This window comes from Spodoptera frugiperda, chromosome 12 (genome assembly GCF_023101765.2).
Source record: "Spodoptera frugiperda isolate SF20-4 chromosome 12, AGI-APGP_CSIRO_Sfru_2.0, whole genome shotgun sequence".
In the NCBI taxonomy this organism is placed as follows: Eukaryota; Metazoa; Arthropoda; class Insecta; order Lepidoptera; family Noctuidae; genus Spodoptera; species Spodoptera frugiperda.
The window spans coordinates 3,359,182-3,377,680 of record NC_064223.1 but is presented as its reverse complement, the minus strand read 5'-3'; the positions used below and the strand labels follow the sequence as shown (position 1 = coordinate 3,377,680).

Genomic DNA, 18,499 nt, shown 5'->3' with positions numbered 1-18,499 from the left:
AGCTTGTACTTACATCTATAGACATATACCAACCTACAACTTTAGGGTATTAAGATTATTTATTTCAATTTTAAAATAAAAAAAGAATTAGTTACGTTTGTTTTGAACTGCTAAACGAAGTTAGACTACAAAACCACAGTCTATAATTTATAGCACTAAAAACCGTCTCTTTTTAGTGAACCTACAAAATATAAATAATTCAGCATGTTTTAATGAATATGTTATTATCAGGCGCGACCTTGAATTTAGACATGCACAGTCCTTTTTACGATATGTGCTATTTCGGAGACTTCTTTGGAATTTTGAATGGCACGAAAAAGTGAGAATTAAGTTATCCAAGGACAATACGGCGCGCGAGACAACAACGCCCCTACTTTTCAAGTCACCTGAAATCTGCGCCTGCGCCTATGCCGGTTACACCATCGGGATTCCTAGGATCTGATTAGAATATAACATAATCAGCTGATGATAGCGCCATGCAACCGCATAATGTTATAGCAAATTATTATTGTTTCACTAATAGAAGAATTTGTTAAATCACGCCTAAGTCTTACCGGTTCCATGCGCGTGCGCCGGCGAAGAAAAGGCGCGCGCGACGCCCGAGTCCGTCAGTCTCGCCAGGGTCGCCACAAGGGTCGGACCACAATCTAGTCATTAAAAACTTTTTTTATAATTGTAATTTTTATAATTTCATAATCAGACAGACATCATGAAAGTGTTCATCGTACTAACAGCTGTCACCGCGCTAGCGAGTAAGTATACTTAATATATTTTCTATACATTTGTGACAATATGTTCTATAGTATTCTTTGTGGAAGAAATTGAACCAAATTGACAGTTTAAACCACTAGAAATAGGTTTATACAATTATTTTTTGTGACAATGGAACGTTGGGTATAAATCGAATAACACAAGTATTTACTTACTATATTTATAACAATACAATAATTGTTTTATATGTAACTAAATTAATTATTATCTATAATAACATCAATAATAATTATTACCAATAATAATAACATTTAAACTTAAAATATCAATTTATTTTGAGAAACGTATTCCCGTAGCAATACTTCGCCTACGTTCCATACAAAAGACATCAACGCACACGACACTATTGTGACGAACAAAGTACGGTACCGTACCGTGTCTTTGGAGATTACCCAACTAATCTGTATTAGTGTAATCAATAATTGTATGCAAATGATTTTAATGGCATAGTAATAGTATTTCGTTATTGGAAAATATTGAGGACGCTTGCTATCACGTAACAATACGTAGTAAGGCAATGTAACTAAATAACTATTGCGACAGTCAATATTGACATAACGAACTGTCGGTAGGTGTGGTTTATTGCACAAATGCATTTATATTGCTCATATAGTATACAATTATACATGTACGTATCCACTTATGTGTAGGTAAAGTGTAACGCCAACGCATAAACTTTTTAATTTCACCGAAATGTCCTTTCGTAATAATTTCGTAATTGATTGTGACAACTGATTATTTTTTATGTATGTTAAATAATATAACATCGAATATAGTACATTGTGAATGAAGAAATTATGTCGACCTTATTCAAAAAACAATTAACACTTAGATCCAAAACTTACATTAATAGAAGAAAATAGAACTAAAAACTTTAGGATGACATTATTTAAATTTTAATCCAATTTTTCCTGGTAGAGACTTAACAAAAGCAACCATGCTCGACTTAAAAATGTCCTATCACCAAGATTAAAATCTAAAACACACGCAGAATAACACATACCATTTTATATATCAATTAGTAAATAAAGAGTCTCCTCACGTATATTCAATTGTCTGTCTGTTTGTCCGTTAGCCCGCCTAGTTTGCATTCATAGGCTACGTGCAATCTATTAGTAAGGCAGTCATGTGCAATATGTTAATGCAATTAGGTCTATAATGGCGTGATTAATTGCTATTTCTCCTAATTAAAATCAGGGCAGGCTTTGACCTTGAATTTAGAAATGGGAGTGTTCGAGATATGTTAGGTTGCAACTTGTATTGAAGTTTCTTTTGATGATGAAGAGTTACTCTTTGACCAGTTTTTACCAGTTATTAATGCCATTTTATAGAGTGTCATTCTATTGCTATTCACGAATGGATTGTTGACCCCGGGATTAAATCAACTTTTCTCCAATAATACTTTGTCCCACCCGGTAATCGAACCCAAAATCCCTTACTTACTTGCTCATTCACTCACTCGCTCAACAAAGAAATCTACTATTTAATATTAATACCACTTTTAAAGAGTCAGTATTTTAATTAATATGAATTTATTATCAGTCTTAAAGGCTAAAGTTCGCATGGTAACAGCAGCTTTGACATTTAGAGATAGGCCACACAAAACTTTAATTAAATGAATGCGTATAGAGTCTGTGCTTGCATTGTGCCTTCTAAATTATTATATCCTTTTTTTAAACAAGCCTTTCCCACATGCCCCAGACGAGAATTTTATCCTGGATCGTGGGTGCATTAAGAAACATTCAAGTAGATATACACATGACACCCGGACCCGAAACAACAATTTGTGAATCACACAAAGAGTTGCTCTGTGAGGGAATCGAACCAACACGAAAAATACCTAAAAAAGCTACACGTTGCGTGGCAGTCGGTTGCCCAGCCACAGCGGTAACCGTGCAGTCATTGAATGGAAACTACAAAGAAAATAATCATTTTCAACCACTGTACTGTTAAATTATTTAAAGCCATAGAGCTACTTTCAAGAAGTTTTCACCAAAGAGATATTAACAAGTTTCACTCAAACTTGAAAATAAAGTAACAATTCTAACCACAAAACAAAAGCAAGTGAACAGACGAACAAACAAACAAAAATTGCGTTTAGTTTTCCCGTCCACTGATTTCGTTGTAACTCGACTCGACATTGACATTCACTTCGAATGTATTTTTTATTTATTCATAAAATGACATTAAAAAAAACAAAAGTTCATACAAAAATTTTCTACGAACCGTTGCGTGATAGTGTTGACACCGGTGATATTAAAATTTACGCAAATATTGTGAACTTTTGTAATAAAATATTGCAAAGTTTTTAGTGGAATTTATGTTTCACTTGTAATAATATTATTTATTCATGATATGACTGAAAGTTGCATGGATTTTGAAAGAGTGATTTTTTATTGAGTGATTATTTTGTGTATAAGGTTTTATATTTCAACTAGCTTCTGCTAGTGGCTTCACTTACGTTCCAGTGGGATAAAAAGTCCTATCTAGCCCTGTTCAAAATATCATCTAGATCCCTTTGGCCGTTTTGACGTGAAGGAGTAACAAACAAACATACAAACTTTCGCATTTATAATATTAGTAGGATTAAATTTGTAGTCAAGTTTATGTAGAGACAAAATTAGTCAATTTAATAAATAATTTATAGTAAGAAAACAATATTCATAAATTACGTTAAAGAGTATAAAATATTCATCAATAAAAGTTATCAGTGCATGTTATTAATTAGTAGGTAATACACATTCTGTAATAAAATTAAATTACTTCTACTTTATTACTCGTATTAAGTTAACTGTAATTAGACGTATGTTATTTATGACAGGTTAATATATTTACACAGGTATTACCTTATCATTCAACTTAGAGCTCTCTGAAAAAATAAAATAACTTAGTTTTAAGATTTGCCATCCAAACATTGCAAATAAATCAAGAGAATCATTATTAAACAGTGTAGGAAAATGAGAGTTATTTACTCAAAACCAACATAAAACATGTAAAATGTATCCTATACCTATAAAGGTAAGGTACATATAACGTTAACATAAGACAAATATCACGCTTGAGTCAAATAACTATAACGTTATACTATTTTACTTTAAATAAATAAAGTCATCACGTATTCTCATCTAAATTAAACCACACTTAAGGCTATTTCACACATTGATACCTTTACCTACTAAGAAAAGCAAAGAAATAATAAATTAATGGATACGCCAAACCAGTGTTCAAATAAAAGTAAAACTTGTTCCTCGGAATGTATTTATATTTATACATCCACGTTAGGTATATACTTATTCCGAAGTTATTTTCGTATGCCTGTCACTACCTGAGAAAAACGTGATTTACCTCCGCGTTAAGGATTTATGTTCTTTTGTTTATTTTCGATAAGAAATCTTATACGTTCAGGGTTAGGTCTCAAATTTAATTGAATTTTAAACCTGTTGGACATGGGTTTTGGGCCTTCAAAGTACCTAATGTAATTTTATTAAAGTTAAGGTGTAGTCTTTGACTTAAGCGTTGGTTTTGCCAACTTTCAATGTTCCTTTATTTACAAGATTGTATATGATTTTGCTCACAAATCCAATGCTAACAATTATGTAATTAATTTATAGTTATTTAAATAAATTAGAAGCTGATATGGAAACACTTAATGGTAGTGATGATAGAAAATATCCATTTAAGTTATAAATGTTCAATAAAATTGATATAATCGTTAGAGAAATGATAAATATCTATTATAAGTTTATTTCTATATTTATTTGAATTGAATAATACTAATAACTAACAAGTTATAACTTAGAATTTTATTGTAACACTTCTGTTTCATTAGATAACTATCGACAATGATATACAATATACACTCTCTGGCTATGTACGATATCTATATTTAATTACCACTTATACTAAGGAGTTCCATTGCCGGCAACGCAAATGTGTCTCCTCTAGTGTTGCGGGTTTCCAAGTGCGGCGCTGATCGCTTACCATTAGGTGAGCCGATGGCTCGTTTGCCACCTATTCCTATACATAAAAAAAACAACCGAAAAGTCATCCTCAAACTGCAATCTCTAATCAATTCGAATAAAACGAATTCTAGAAAGAACATCACTATAACATAGAATGGTATCACATCAGGTCAGTATCATCTCGACCCTTACTGCATCACCGCGATGCACTGATGTTGTAACGCGAGTCACTTTCACTCGTTGCGTCACGCGCCGGTTCCAATACACCTTCGATAATCATGTGTTACATTACACCACTGAGCTTTTGTTCGTGTATTGATCGATGTTTGATGTTAGTTGTTCTAAACATTTAATGTTTGCTATTGACGGTTGATGTTTGGTTGGTAGGTGAGTTGAGAGAGGTGTGTGAAGATGATTGGTAGAGGTAACAAAAAATTTAATGTGTGTGCCATATAAACTTACTTAGCGCTATAAGCATACTTAAAGTGGGTTTAAAAATATCTCTTTTAAGGTAAAACTTACTGCATATTCCTTCTATCGATATTTGATGATCAAAAACATTCAAAAATCAATCCTTTTTTGGCATATATAAAATTATATAAAATTAGTTTCGGCATTTTGATAAATCCCAAATGATATATCTTATTTGTTATTTTAAAAAATGCCCCACACTGGGATTGTCTCTTGTCTCGTAGGTGCGCTAAACGTACAAGTTTACTTACACATGGGTTATAGTGCTGCGATGGTTGTATGTTTGACACCCGAAAACTACTAAACAGACCTCAAAAATTTGACATAGCCATTGACTGTAATCAGGAATAATACATGTACGCTAATTTTTATCTCGATAACACAGGCGAAGTCGCTAGCAGAAGCCAGTTAGTAGTCATAAAACTATGATAAACACGGTACACGAGTTATTTGTCTGCAATTACATTGCGTCGTACGTCGTACGTCGTATGTTACATGATCTCCGGGTCGTGTTAGTTTGTTTTATAACACTTACACTGGGGTCGGGTTGTGACATACTTTTCTTGGAACTTTTTAAAAAGATAGATACATACATTACACATATTGCAGATGTGTGTTACATAATTTTTTGCAAGGTATTATTTGGTCGAGTGATCGCAAGTGCGACTGCCGGATAAGGGGTCTCGGTTTCGATTCCCGGGTCGGGCAAAGTATTACTGGATTTTTTCAGTGTTTAGATTTTTTTTCGGTAATAGCACGGAGACTGGAATTATGGCCAGTACAGCAATAGGCTCACCCCCTATTACATGGGATTTATGACACAAATAGTGAAAATAGGGTAGGCAAAAACGATGAAAGTTAATTATTAAAAAGTTTAATTTAAAATTCCTGTATAATTTGATCGAAGTATAATTCCTTAGCAACTAGACTATTATACTATAATTAAATGCTCAAGGTTACAAACACTTTTTATTTTGTCCTTTAATCAAATACATTTTTCTACATAATGATCTCATTAATAAACATTAATTATATTTCATTTTTTGTATATTAAGTAACTGTTTAAATTATTTTTGGAATAAAACATAATTCACATTTAAATACTATAAAATTAAATCAATAATAGCTTGTTAAACTATTAATTTATACAATTTCATACGGCCTTGACAGTTAGCATTGATTTACATTGCAAAAAGGCACTATTCCTAAAATGTCAATCTATATATTCAGTTAGTGATGTGATGTAAATCTCTAAACTCGTTTGAGCATTAAATATCAAGATGTTTAATACCTAACTGTAAAATAATAATATTACATAATGATTTCCAGCAGTTTTATGAAGGTTAAATAGCACGTTTCCAGTGTTTTCCATTTTTAACAGTAAATATTTAATGCTTTTTATTTGCATTCTTATGCTATAAATATTTTTTGTCTAAATAAGGTTTATTAACACTTTTCAAAGGAGACCGCCAACGTCTAGGAACGTATTTTTTGCCGTTTTAGAAAACGATTTCATCATCTTTTTAAACAGAGTCATTGGCATCACAATGAAAGTTAACAAAAGCGTATTGAAACGAGCAAAAGATTTGAGCAATTCGAGCAAAAACCAATCACAACACTAGTCGACATATCGAGCAAATGTCGAGAACAGTTGAATGTGTGTCACTCCTTATGTAACACTACATTCTTATGTAAGACAAACTTGATCTGTTTCTGAGAAGAAACAACTTGATTATTTACCTAATTCGGCTTTCACTATCGGTCCGATTTTCGGACAAACCGGTCGGACTGGAACGGTTTCGGTCGACCGATTCTGTAACTAATCTAATTTGGTAGTTAATGAGTGAGATTTATTGTTTTTTGGCAATATTTTTAATGATGGACCTAATTGGGTTGCGTCAACGCTTTTATATGTTGTTGTAATGTGTTTGGAATATTTTAGAATATGAATACAGCATGTGTGTTAACTTTAGCCGTTTGGAATAATACTACGAGGTACTATTAAGTTTTGCCGGAGCTCTGGCTCGAAAAGCAGGAGTAGGAACGGGGAGGTTTTTAGTCAGTAAGAGTCTGATACCCCCTCTCGTTTCGCCCAAGGCGGGAGAAGTCAGTATATGACAATACAAACATTTTGCGTATAATTTTGTTGCCTATCTGTGTATACAGTAAATAAGAACTTAGGTTCTAACACCATGAACATAAAACACAATATTCTTCCACAAAGTCTACTATCACATACCTTCCAGATCCTACGAACCAGTGACTAACTCACCCATCTTCCGTAGGTGCACAATTCAAATGCCCCAACAAGGATGGACAGTACGAGGACCCCGTCCAGTGTGACAAGTTCTACGAGTGTGTGGACGGCGTGGCCACCACCAAGCTGTGCCCAGACGGTCTGGTGTTCGACCCTACCATCAGGAAGATCAACAAATGTGACCAGCCCTTCAACGTAGACTGTGGAGACAGGACTGAGCTCCGTAAGTTTTTGTTTGAGACTATTATTAGAGTATAGGGGATGCTGGATTGTTCGTTTAAAGAAAGGTTAAAAAAGAAGATGCGTATTTTTTGTATTTGACGTATGAAGCAGTTTAGATTGTATAATCTTTGTGGAGTTTGGTAAAGGAGTACTGAGTTCAATTTCTGGTCGGTCATGAAATATTATCCTCGTTTTTCTTGTTATCAAAATAGTACAATGACAAATGTATTCATCGAAATCACGTTACAAGTCGTGCAATGAAACAGACGCCAATAAAATATATTTCTCGGAAATAAAGCCACAGGAGGAAAAAATACGAACGACACGCGTTGACCAACTGCATAGTTAGATCAAATGTCAGTGTGAGGTCACTTGCGACAATTCATGTAGTGAAGGTATCCTGTCTACCTTTGACCGGCTAGGTCGTGGCGACACGCGGCTGACTTTCTAGGCCAACTGGTAGACGGTTCTAGACATTTACATGTGAGCATTTGTTGAGAACGTTTAGCGTTTGAAATTGACTTTTTTATTCATGGTATTCTTTCATAATGATTTAGATTTGACAGCTATATAGCTATAGCTATAATATAGCAAATTTCATTATATAAGACTGCCACCTTATAGGATAGAGCAATACCTTATAGACCTTTAACCTTATAATAATTTTTGGAATTAAATAATAACAATTGTAGTCTTTTAGTATTAAATCCTCTTTATTTTAGAGAAGTATTTGAAAAGGCGCCCAAAATAAAGTAAGAATGCTTCCTTCTGCAAGGCGATGATTGTAAAGGGTCCAATTGAAGTAGAATCACCTACCAAGAAGATCACATACACATACCATGAATGATATTTTCAAATGTGACTACTTATTTATTTTTTTCAAAATACATATTTTGAACTTCTCTATCGTTATTCCAAGTAAATAACATTACCATTGGAATGTACCTAAAGTGATGGAGTATAGGAACACTGCATGAATGTGTGGAATGCGACAAGTTGGAGTTCGTGACTTGGAAACTAAACTTGGGGACTTTGACATTGTCAACTTTTAATATAGAACCAAGCATAGTCAATACTGGCGAAAACAAATAAAAAGCATATTTTGTTAGCATTTGCAATAACATTGATTTGGTCTACTGAATCTAGATAGATTAATTAAAGATGGGTTCATCTTTCGATAGCATGACTAACAATTTTCTTAAACGTCTTCATAAGCAACGAAGACACTATTGCATCAGGGATTAAAAAAGTTTCTATTCGCAATACACTAAAGAAGTTTACAAAAGTCAATCTCTGAAATAGTAATATCATTGCTAACGGAAAAATCTATCCAATACAGCTATCAGGAACTTAGTCACATAATAGGCGTAGATAATTATAAATAACTAAGATCTTGACATAACTCGGTGAAAGATACCAGAACCAATCGACTTCCTTAACCGCGCAATGCATTTGTCATTTCCTAGCTTAACCGACCGTTTATACTCAAGGTCGATGACTTTTCAACCTTACCGCGTAAAAAATAAGGATCAACTTCGAAAAAATCAATATAACGATGACAGATCAATATGGCAGCCAGTTTTTGTGATTGGATGACACAAAAATTCGTCTTCTTAAATTTATTCGAATTTCAAAAAGTTGTTTGCATTGATGCAACCAGCCTGCATTCGTAATTACATGTTTTTTAAATTGTAAATATGATTTGTAGATGTTTTTTTTAAAGTGCAATAGGTCACATGTTATAGGTCACGCGATGATTTTAAATAAATAACGGTATTTTTATGACTTGTTTGATTTTTTATTGGTTTTTTAATCACTTTTGTAACTGAAGAAATATTTTTAAGAATCAAACTATATATTTGGGTTTTAAAAGTAGATTTTGTTGAATTAATTATAGATATCGAAGTGAATAAAACTCATTCTTCTTGATCAGCATGCAAACAATTAACATATACGCTCTATGATAGGGCCCAAAGACAGCCAAAATTTTGCGAAATATTCTCTTATTGAATATTTGACTCTTATTTGGATATTTACTACAAGTTTAAAAATACTTACCCGTACTTATTTTTACAGAACCTGCCAAGCCCAACGCCCAGTGCCCCCGCCGCAACGGTTTCTTCGCCCACCCTGACCCATCCATCTGCAACGTCTTCTTCAACTGCATCGAAGGTGAAGCCACCGAAGTCAAGTGCACCGCTGGTCTCCACTTCGACGAGTACTCCGGAACCTGTGTCTGGCCTGACGCGGCTGGCAGACAAGGATGCCAGGTGCAGGAAAGTGAGTATCAGTACCATATTTTAAAGGTCTACTTCTCTTTGTTCTTTATGAAGTTCATTAGATAGGAATTTGGAGTTTACCCCCGACCTTCGTTTGGTAAGGTTGCCTGAGAAGAATTTTCGGAAAGGTGCTATTGTTTTTTAAAATGTTACTATAGCGTTTCATGGGTGTTGGTTCACACTCTGATCTGATCAAAAATATTAACCCTCGATTTTCTGTTACAGAGAAAACCAAGGACGGTTTCGAGTGCCCCGTCGAGCAGCAGGTAGATGCCCAGGGTCAGGCTATCGCCCACCCCAAGTTCCCCCACCCCACTGACTGCCAGAGGTTCTACGTGTGCCTGAACGGTGTGGAGCCCCGCGACCTTGGCTGCCAAGTCGGAGAGGTCTACAACGAGGAGTCACAGAAATGTGACGCTCCCGAGAACGTGCGCGGATGGTGAGTTGAGAATGGGATATAAAATTTAATAAAGTAAATAATGAAAAATAAAATACTACTAAATTATAATACCTAATTCGTGAAATAAAAATAAGCCTAGAAATAAAACCAACAAAATAAAAAGCAATCTATAAAACTACAAACGGCTAGTCACAAAGCTAGTCTCTAGATTGTTAGAAGCCAAGAGTGAGATCATCATCGTCATCATCCCAGAAAACGTCCACTGTTGAACAAAGGCCTTTCCCTTAGTCCTCCACGTAGAACCACAAGCTGCCACCTGCATCCAAGAGTTACACGATTCTTATTTATATTCAGTACTGTTTATTCTCATTTCATCAGTCAGTGAGTGACATAGGTTCAAAATATTTCATTCTATATTCTAATTTGATCTTCTTATTTTCAGTGAGGACTGGTACAAAGACTCCGAGGACGCGCCCGCCCCCAAAGCGAGATCTTAAGCCTAGTGATATCATAATATAGTTGTATGCTAAGACTTAATAAGTTAAATACATTTTAAGTTAAAAATATCTGCTTTTTATTTTTGTCTTACCTGTCTTTACTTCTATGATAACAATTTCCTAAAGCAAAACTACCTGGTTGCAGTCTTAGGACAACTCCTATAATATCTCCATACTATTTGTTGAAAAAGTGATTATAGCTGAGCGAACAGATCTGGGTATCGATTCCCAAGTCGTGCAATCATTTAGTTCAGAGTTTACCCATAGGTTCGACCTCTATTACACGACGATGACTTCAATTTCAACCGGAATATAATTGTGTTATGTGAAACACTTAACTTAACATACAATATCATGTCAATGTCCATTGATAACAATCGTCACTGCTGTTTAGCAGTGACGATATTGGATTCGATTCCCCAATCGGGTAAATAAATAGTTGGTTTTAAAAAAATCTTAGTAGCCAGTATGAAGTATAAAGCAATGAGTGATATATGGCAATATGCTCACCTATTAGTGGGACTCATAAACATAACTGGTAAATACTGAGTAGAATACATTGAAAGTCAACATCTCTGTATCCCTTCGGGGATTAATAGATATAGCATTACCGTAAAACAGGGTGAATAGAGTTCATAGGGTGAATAGGTATAGGAATTTGGTAACTAGATGTAGGAATAGGTAAGAGAATAGTTAGGAATGGGGTGAAAACAAAAACTTACACGTATGCAAAATAGTATGAAGTATTCACAATAAAAACATTTTTCATTGTTTAATGTTGTTAATGGCTTAAAACATTTCGTTTTATATTAAGTAAACTTACAAAACATAAACGGTAATTAAGCGGTTCGTTAATTGACTGCGTACACACGAAATAAAGGTGTGTGTTGAAAAACGTAATGAAAAGTACATTTCCATAGGAAATTTGAAGTGTAACGGACTCAAGGTTCTTTTTAGGTTCATATCCTGAGAATAAGTTAGACTAGCTTCTGCCAGCGGCTTCGCCTGCATTCCTGTGGAATAAAAAGTCACTACTAGTAAATCAAATCGCATAAGTCAGCTCATACTCTGTCTGTATACCAAATTCCATCAAAATTTATTCAATAGTTTCAACTTACACATTTATAATATTCATACTACAGATATGGAACACAAATTATTAACTTATCTACTGATTTATGTATGTATTGAGAAATAATGAAACATACTTTATCCTATCCCAAGATCGAACTCATGATCCCTTGCCGCGTAACCGCAATTGCAACTTCTCAAGCAGTAAGACATTTTTTTATGGAATAGAGAGTAAACGAGCAGACGGATCATTTGATGGTAAGTTCAAAACAATCCCCGTGGTATAAGCGATAGAGAATGCACAACGAAGCTACATCTCTACGCATTGCCAAAGTGTCAAGTCGGTTTAAAATGTCCCGAACGTTACCTATCACTAAGTAAAAACCAAATTACCTTTATACATAACAGCTTTTACATAAACGTTCTCTCATTGATATCTAAAGGTCGCCTAAATGTCAAATACATAGTCAAATGTTATGTTCAGGTACACGCATGTGAAATGCCAAGCACAGCTATCTTCTTCGATGAAGAAATACGAATAGAATGCCCTTATTCAATCCCGGTTATGGAAATTTTAAATGGCTTGACTGATGTCTGTCTTGAGTTTAGTTGTGGAGGTAATGTTATGTGGGAGTTAAAGCAATTTGGTTTTGTTTGAGTGGTATGATTGGGAGTGTGTTGTTTTGACATTTTCTTTTTAGTTTTCGAAGCACTACGACTGGTGTTCTATTGTAAATCTGCTGTTTATTGTATATTTGATAGATACGGTTGTTGCGGTGGTTAGGCCATCGGTTGCCGCGTAACATGTAGCGGTATTGATTTCCGCACGGAGCCAATTTTTGTGTGATCCACAAATTGTTATTTTGGGTTGAACATGTGAAGAATTGATCATCTCTTTTATTACAATTTCGGCAAACCATCTCAAGACAAGTTAATTTCTTAAGATTCTCAAAGAATATTCTTAACCAAGAAATTATTTCTTCTTTAACAGACCGTGTTACGTTGACAGCTCACATAACACTAGCCAACAGTTCCTTCATTCATCAAGCCTCATTATGTGACAAGGAGGGTGGGCAGTTCTCAGTAACACAGTCACAATTCACATTGTCTCCTAGACTATTACATTATGTTACCTACGTGCAGTGAGAACTAATTTTTGAAAGCTCATTGTCTATACATAGTTGCAGACACATGATACATGACCAGTGTAACTTGAACTTTAGGTTCACTAAGTTTATAGGTGTTGTAAGGTCAGGTTTTTTGGTTATTTCGTTAGTACATTGTATGCAGTGAGAGGATGTGACGAATTTTATAATTGTTCGACAATATGTCTTATGATGCATTACAATGAGGCATTTTGTTATACTTACTTGTCTAAAGAATGCTATTTTCTCTTTTTTTTTTGTTTTGTGTTCTTTGATGATATAATAGGTAATGTAGTAAAAATGTTTTTAAACTTATTATTTAACTATTTAAAAGTAATGAGAATTGACGGTGTGCGTTTTTGTTTGCATTTTGACTATTATAAACATAAGAAATAGTATGGTACCTAATTGTAGATTTTTTTTTCTAATAATTGTTACTAAACACTTTTAGAGTATAAAGTCAAATTAAATGTCTCCTACCAGAATCAGTATTTAAATCTCAATTTTAAGAAAGAATTCTATGAATCGTTCATCGTGTGGTCACAATTGTTTCAGGTTCGATTTTCAGGTCGGGCAAAGTAGTACTGGGCTTTTTTGGGTTTTACGAAAATTCACCAGTAGTAGCACGGAGTCTGGAATTGTGTCCAGTATATGGCAATAGGCTCACCCCCTATTACATGGGACATAATATAACACTAATCGTGAAAAGTGGGAGTATATCGTACACTGGCATTAATTACCGGAATTTGCATCTCCACCCTTGGAGGATTAAAGAACATGACGACTTGGATCCTATAAATCGCAAATTAAAAAAAAAAACAGTCTGTATAAGCAACTAATATTAAGCACCAATTTACTTTATTTAAACTCCTTATGAACACAATAAATCAAACAAAATCATTGGATTCCTTTCAAGTCCTTACATACGAGTAACGAAGCAGTCATAAAGGTTGATGACCTCAGTAAAATGTTCCAATCTAAACTAAGGCATTTTTTTATTTTGAATGGCCTCCAAAACCGTTCACCTTGTAAACTGGAAGACCTCAGGCTACTGCAGATCGGAGTTAGGGATCCGTAAGTAAGAAATTTATTATACTTATTTCAGTGCATTTTTTTTTTTGGTATTAAATGTGTACTTTGTATGGTTGAATAAAAATAAACCGTAATTAAATTACATAATGTAATTTATACGATAAAATTTACCTTTTTCTTATTCTAGAGAGGAATAAAATACGGAAAGTATTCAGACTGCACTGATGCAACGTGTAGATTCCCGTACGGTGCAACTCCTTGTGTAATCTAGACATTGTTATTTCGGTGTGATGTGTATTGTAAAAAAAAATACTTTTACTAAAATCCACAAAATCACCAACTTCTCTAATCTAAAAGTTCATCAATAACGTCCTAGCCATTTTGGAGTTCATAGCATGAAACAACCAAGTACAACACTATTACCAACTCCCAGAAAACACGACATCTAAGGATAAAAAAAATAAAAATAAGGATTAAAACGGAACCCAATTATCTTTAAAGACAACAGTACTAGCAAAACAAAAGGCATATGTACGGATTTGAGAAAGGAACTCAGATCTGATGATATTTTAATGATATTATCACGATTCGGATTTATATTTAAACAGTTCCAGTCGTATCTAAACTATACACTAATTAAACTGTATTATAATCTAGATCTACATCTACATTTCTCAAGAACAATCAAATGTTTTGTTTGGTTCTTTTTGTGTTACAGGAATTGTCGGTACAGTTATGATGCATTGATTTTATTGTTAAAAGTTGTATTTGTTTAACAATTTTTTTATTGAAGGTGTCATTTAAGGACCTGAAGCAAACGACAGTACGTCCGGCGCTTTGATTGGTTGGCTTATTTGAGCCGGCCAATCAGAGCGCCGATAGAATTCTCTATCTAGAGGCCTATGTTGAACAGTGGACAGTCTTTTAAGTAATACCATTTTGATGATGATTTATTATAAGTTATTGGCGTTATTTTTTAGGTGGATAGTCATCTTTGACTTCTCCCGCCTTGGGTGAGGCTAAAAGGCGTGTCAGACGCTTACTAAACAAAAACCACCCCGTTCCTACTCCTCCTTTAAACCGGAGCTCCGATAACCCCGCTAGGTACTCCGCAGCACTCGTAAGTTATTGGCTAGTTTTAGTTCTACAACATAAGAAGTTAATGAAATGAATCCGACTGTCGTTAAAGGGAATTAAAACACTGACAGCGTGGATTTATTTGTTCGGTTTGGTTAATGAACCTTATTGAGATTTTTACAACAATCACCTCATTAATCTAAATATAAACATTTATCAGACTGTTGTGCAGGAAATTCCCTCCACTCCTTACATGGGAGGGCCAGTTTCAACTTAAAAAAACGCCAGTTTGACTTTATTTATTGACTCTTGTTAATTATGCTGTGACAAAGATTTCGATTTAAGACTCTGGTAGAGGTTATATATGCAACGTCACGTATTTTATCCCCAAAGGGGTTGGCAGAAGTGCACCTGCAGATTACGGCACTTAATGCTAATATCTAGTAGAGATTTCGACCTAATTTGTGAAGACAGATAAATTATATAATGGCAAAATTTATATTTTGCCATATTAAGACTAAAAAGTTAATACATTGCCTGTAAGTAGGCTGTGTCACGGATAAAAATTGCATCAACATTCCATATTTGTTAAGCAAGAATGTATTCTTCGGGAAGAAGGATTCTTAATTACGATTTATTACTCGTATGTTGCATTGTTACAAAGTAACGCAAAAGTTCAGGGCCAATATTCACCAAGTATTCAGATCTTCTGGAAGAGCGTCAAAGTCTACAGGCAGCAAGACTGTTATATGCTAATGATTATTTAGAAAACAAACGTCTCTTCTCTTTATGTCTCTCTTTAAAAAACACATTATATCATGCACATAACCGTTCATGAAACAAATCAATTACCTACATACATAAAAACACAAGACGAAAAAGTTTGCTGAAATCAAAATAAAATTGACTACACAAAAAAGAAAAAAAAGCGTATCCAAATTTAAATTCAATACTTTTGAAATTCAAAAAAAGGAATAGGTGTTTGTTCTTTTTGGTTTTTTTTTATTACAGCTATTAGATTTTTTATTTATCTATCGTGCCAGTGTGGCTAATAGCCTGTGCAAGTTGCAATTCATGTTGCAAGTATGTTCGGTTTATTTGTACGTTGCGCTTATGGCCTGGCCTTACAAAATGTCTACCAATTAATTCTTTAATACTTCTTTTTGAGTTATAGCTTGTTGACTGGCGTGAGGTAATTTTTTGGTAGGTTAGGTTCAATAAAACTTCATACAGAGTTTGATTTGGGCTGTGAGTGTGTAGTAACAAATTAGATTTAAGTTTGAATAGTGTTTAAGGATAGTGAGTGTTATATAATTTTTAGTAACATTCAATTTCTCAATAGTTTTCTATGCATAATGTTTCTAAAATAAGCAAAAATGAACTGAAAACTTTCTAAACAATACGTTTAGGATTAAGTATCGAACAGTTTTTTTTTAAAGGGGAAAATCATCCAATGTCTTCCTTAGGTGAGGCGAGAGAGAGTGTCAGATTCTTACTGACTAAAAACCACACCGTTCTTTCTCCTGCTTTGAGCCGGAGTCCCAGTAGCCTTTTACGTTGTCCGCAACTCCGAATCGGGCATCAGCCCTACTGGGCCGCATCTATGGTGGTCTGGCTCTTTGAGTATCGGACGGCTAAGAGGTAAATGTAGCTACATACGTTCATTGCATGATGGACCCCATTTAGATTAAAGAGTCATCTATTCTGAGGTGCATTGCTATCAGCATCTGGACTACACGCCATTTCAGCGGTAGTTCAAGCGTTCTATTGTTCACTTTATACTAGAGCATAAAATAACTTTCAATAAAATTTATAATAGGTATGCAAAAAACCTGTTAATTCAAATTAGACATAATAAAACAATCCTTTGTATCAACGGCAAAGGTCAAGCTTTCCAATGATGAAACAGTATTTAGAAATCAGTTCAGCAACTGTCGACTGTGTAAGTGCACATTAAACTGCTAATTGGGGCTAAGTTTAATTAGGCTACAGAATTCTTTCATACACTCAACTAGTTTTGGCTAGAATATTATTAGCTATGTTAGTATTTGCGGACGTTGTAATATATGCTAATAGATTTTTTTATTTTCTGTTGCAGATATATCATGGTCAATAAGTTTTTAAGGTAATAGTCGCTTAGAGTATGAATTTTAATTTCAAATTTAGCATCAATAATTTTGATTTGTGCATAAATAGTCTTTTTTAATAAAAAGAGGAAACCGCCTTTTTTACCGCCTATATTTTTCAAGCCAGGTAATATCCCTAAAACCTTCTTCTAAGTCTGAAAAATACTATGCTGAAAACCAAATCAAAATCGGTTCAGCCAAACGCGAGATAATCGCGCACAAACATACATACAGATCAAACCGAGAACTTCCTTTTTGTTGAAATCTCTTAATAAACCTAAAATTACCTAAAAGCAAATGAACCTAAAATTAACAAAATAAAAACACACTTTTTCCTCAATAAATAATAATCACCAACTGTAAATGTAAGATTTAACAAAGATTACAGTAATTTGTAATAATCATAATGTACGTGAAGTAATCGTGTGTTAAAGTAAATGTTAAATTAAATTATTATTTGCTGAACAAGCTCTTAGATTACAGCATTGTTAAATTATCTCACCTATGTATGTGATGCAAGTTAATACGACATGCGAACACGCTTGGCGCCTGTAAGGTCGGTTTCATTAATTTGACATGTAGGAAGGATTAATAAAGAAAAGATACGAATATAAATGACACATTTTGTCATATCTGGTTTGGAACTTTCTGATTATATTTGTCTACTCTTACGTTTATAACACTCTCATTCATTCATTCATTCCATTCATTGATTCATTAATCTATACTTATAATAAATCTGTAGAGAGGTCAATTCTGTACATTGAAAATATTGAAAGAATAAATAGCAGGGGGTGTCACTGGATCGATACCAAACCCAAATATGTGATTAAATTTTTTTTGTCTGTCTGTCGGTATGTTACGGCATCACGTTCACAAAACTAACGGTTCGATTTCGATGAAACTTGGTATAATTATACGTACCTTATGATCTTGGGCGAAAGATGAATAATACGTAGAAAATAATCTTTATTTTTCAGTTTTATTCTATAGAACGCGAGCTCAACAGCAGTAGCTCAATAGGGAGAACTCCTTAATTATTATAGGCCTCGCCGTATTTGGATCCAATAGATATTTATAAGATTTCAATGTCAGAGTTACTCAAAATGGAGAAATAAAACTTCCACGCGAAGACCGACATCCGCGCGAACGGAGTCGCGGGCGGAAGCTAGTCATTTTAATAAGAATA

At 34.1% G+C, this 18,499-nt stretch overlaps 1 protein-coding gene across 1 annotated transcript; it reads left to right on the top strand.

Annotated features, from left to right (window-relative positions):
• The first annotated feature begins 566 nt into the window (after positions 1-566).
• Positions 567-10,928, top strand: LOC118263126 (protein obstructor-E). Its single transcript, XM_035574925.2, has 5 exons — positions 567-752; positions 7,490-7,684; positions 9,760-9,963; positions 10,188-10,401; positions 10,805-10,928. Exons 1-5 carry the CDS (start codon positions 710-712, stop codon positions 10,857-10,859), a joined length of 711 nt encoding a protein of 236 aa, XP_035430818.1. The 5' UTR covers positions 567-709; the 3' UTR covers positions 10,860-10,928.
• Positions 10,929-18,499: the final 7,571 nt, after the last annotated feature.

Coding starts and splice junctions, on each gene's coding strand:
- LOC118263126 (XM_035574925.2), top strand. CDS start 710: ATGAAAGTGTTCATCGTACTAACAGCTGTCACCGCGCTAGCGA. Junction 7,685..9,759: donor TGGAGACAGGACTGAGCTCC/GTAAGTTTTTGT, acceptor TTATTTTTACAG/AACCTGCCAAGCCCAACGCC. Junction 10,402..10,804: donor CCCGAGAACGTGCGCGGATG/GTGAGTTGAGAA, acceptor TCTTATTTTCAG/TGAGGACTGGTACAAAGACT.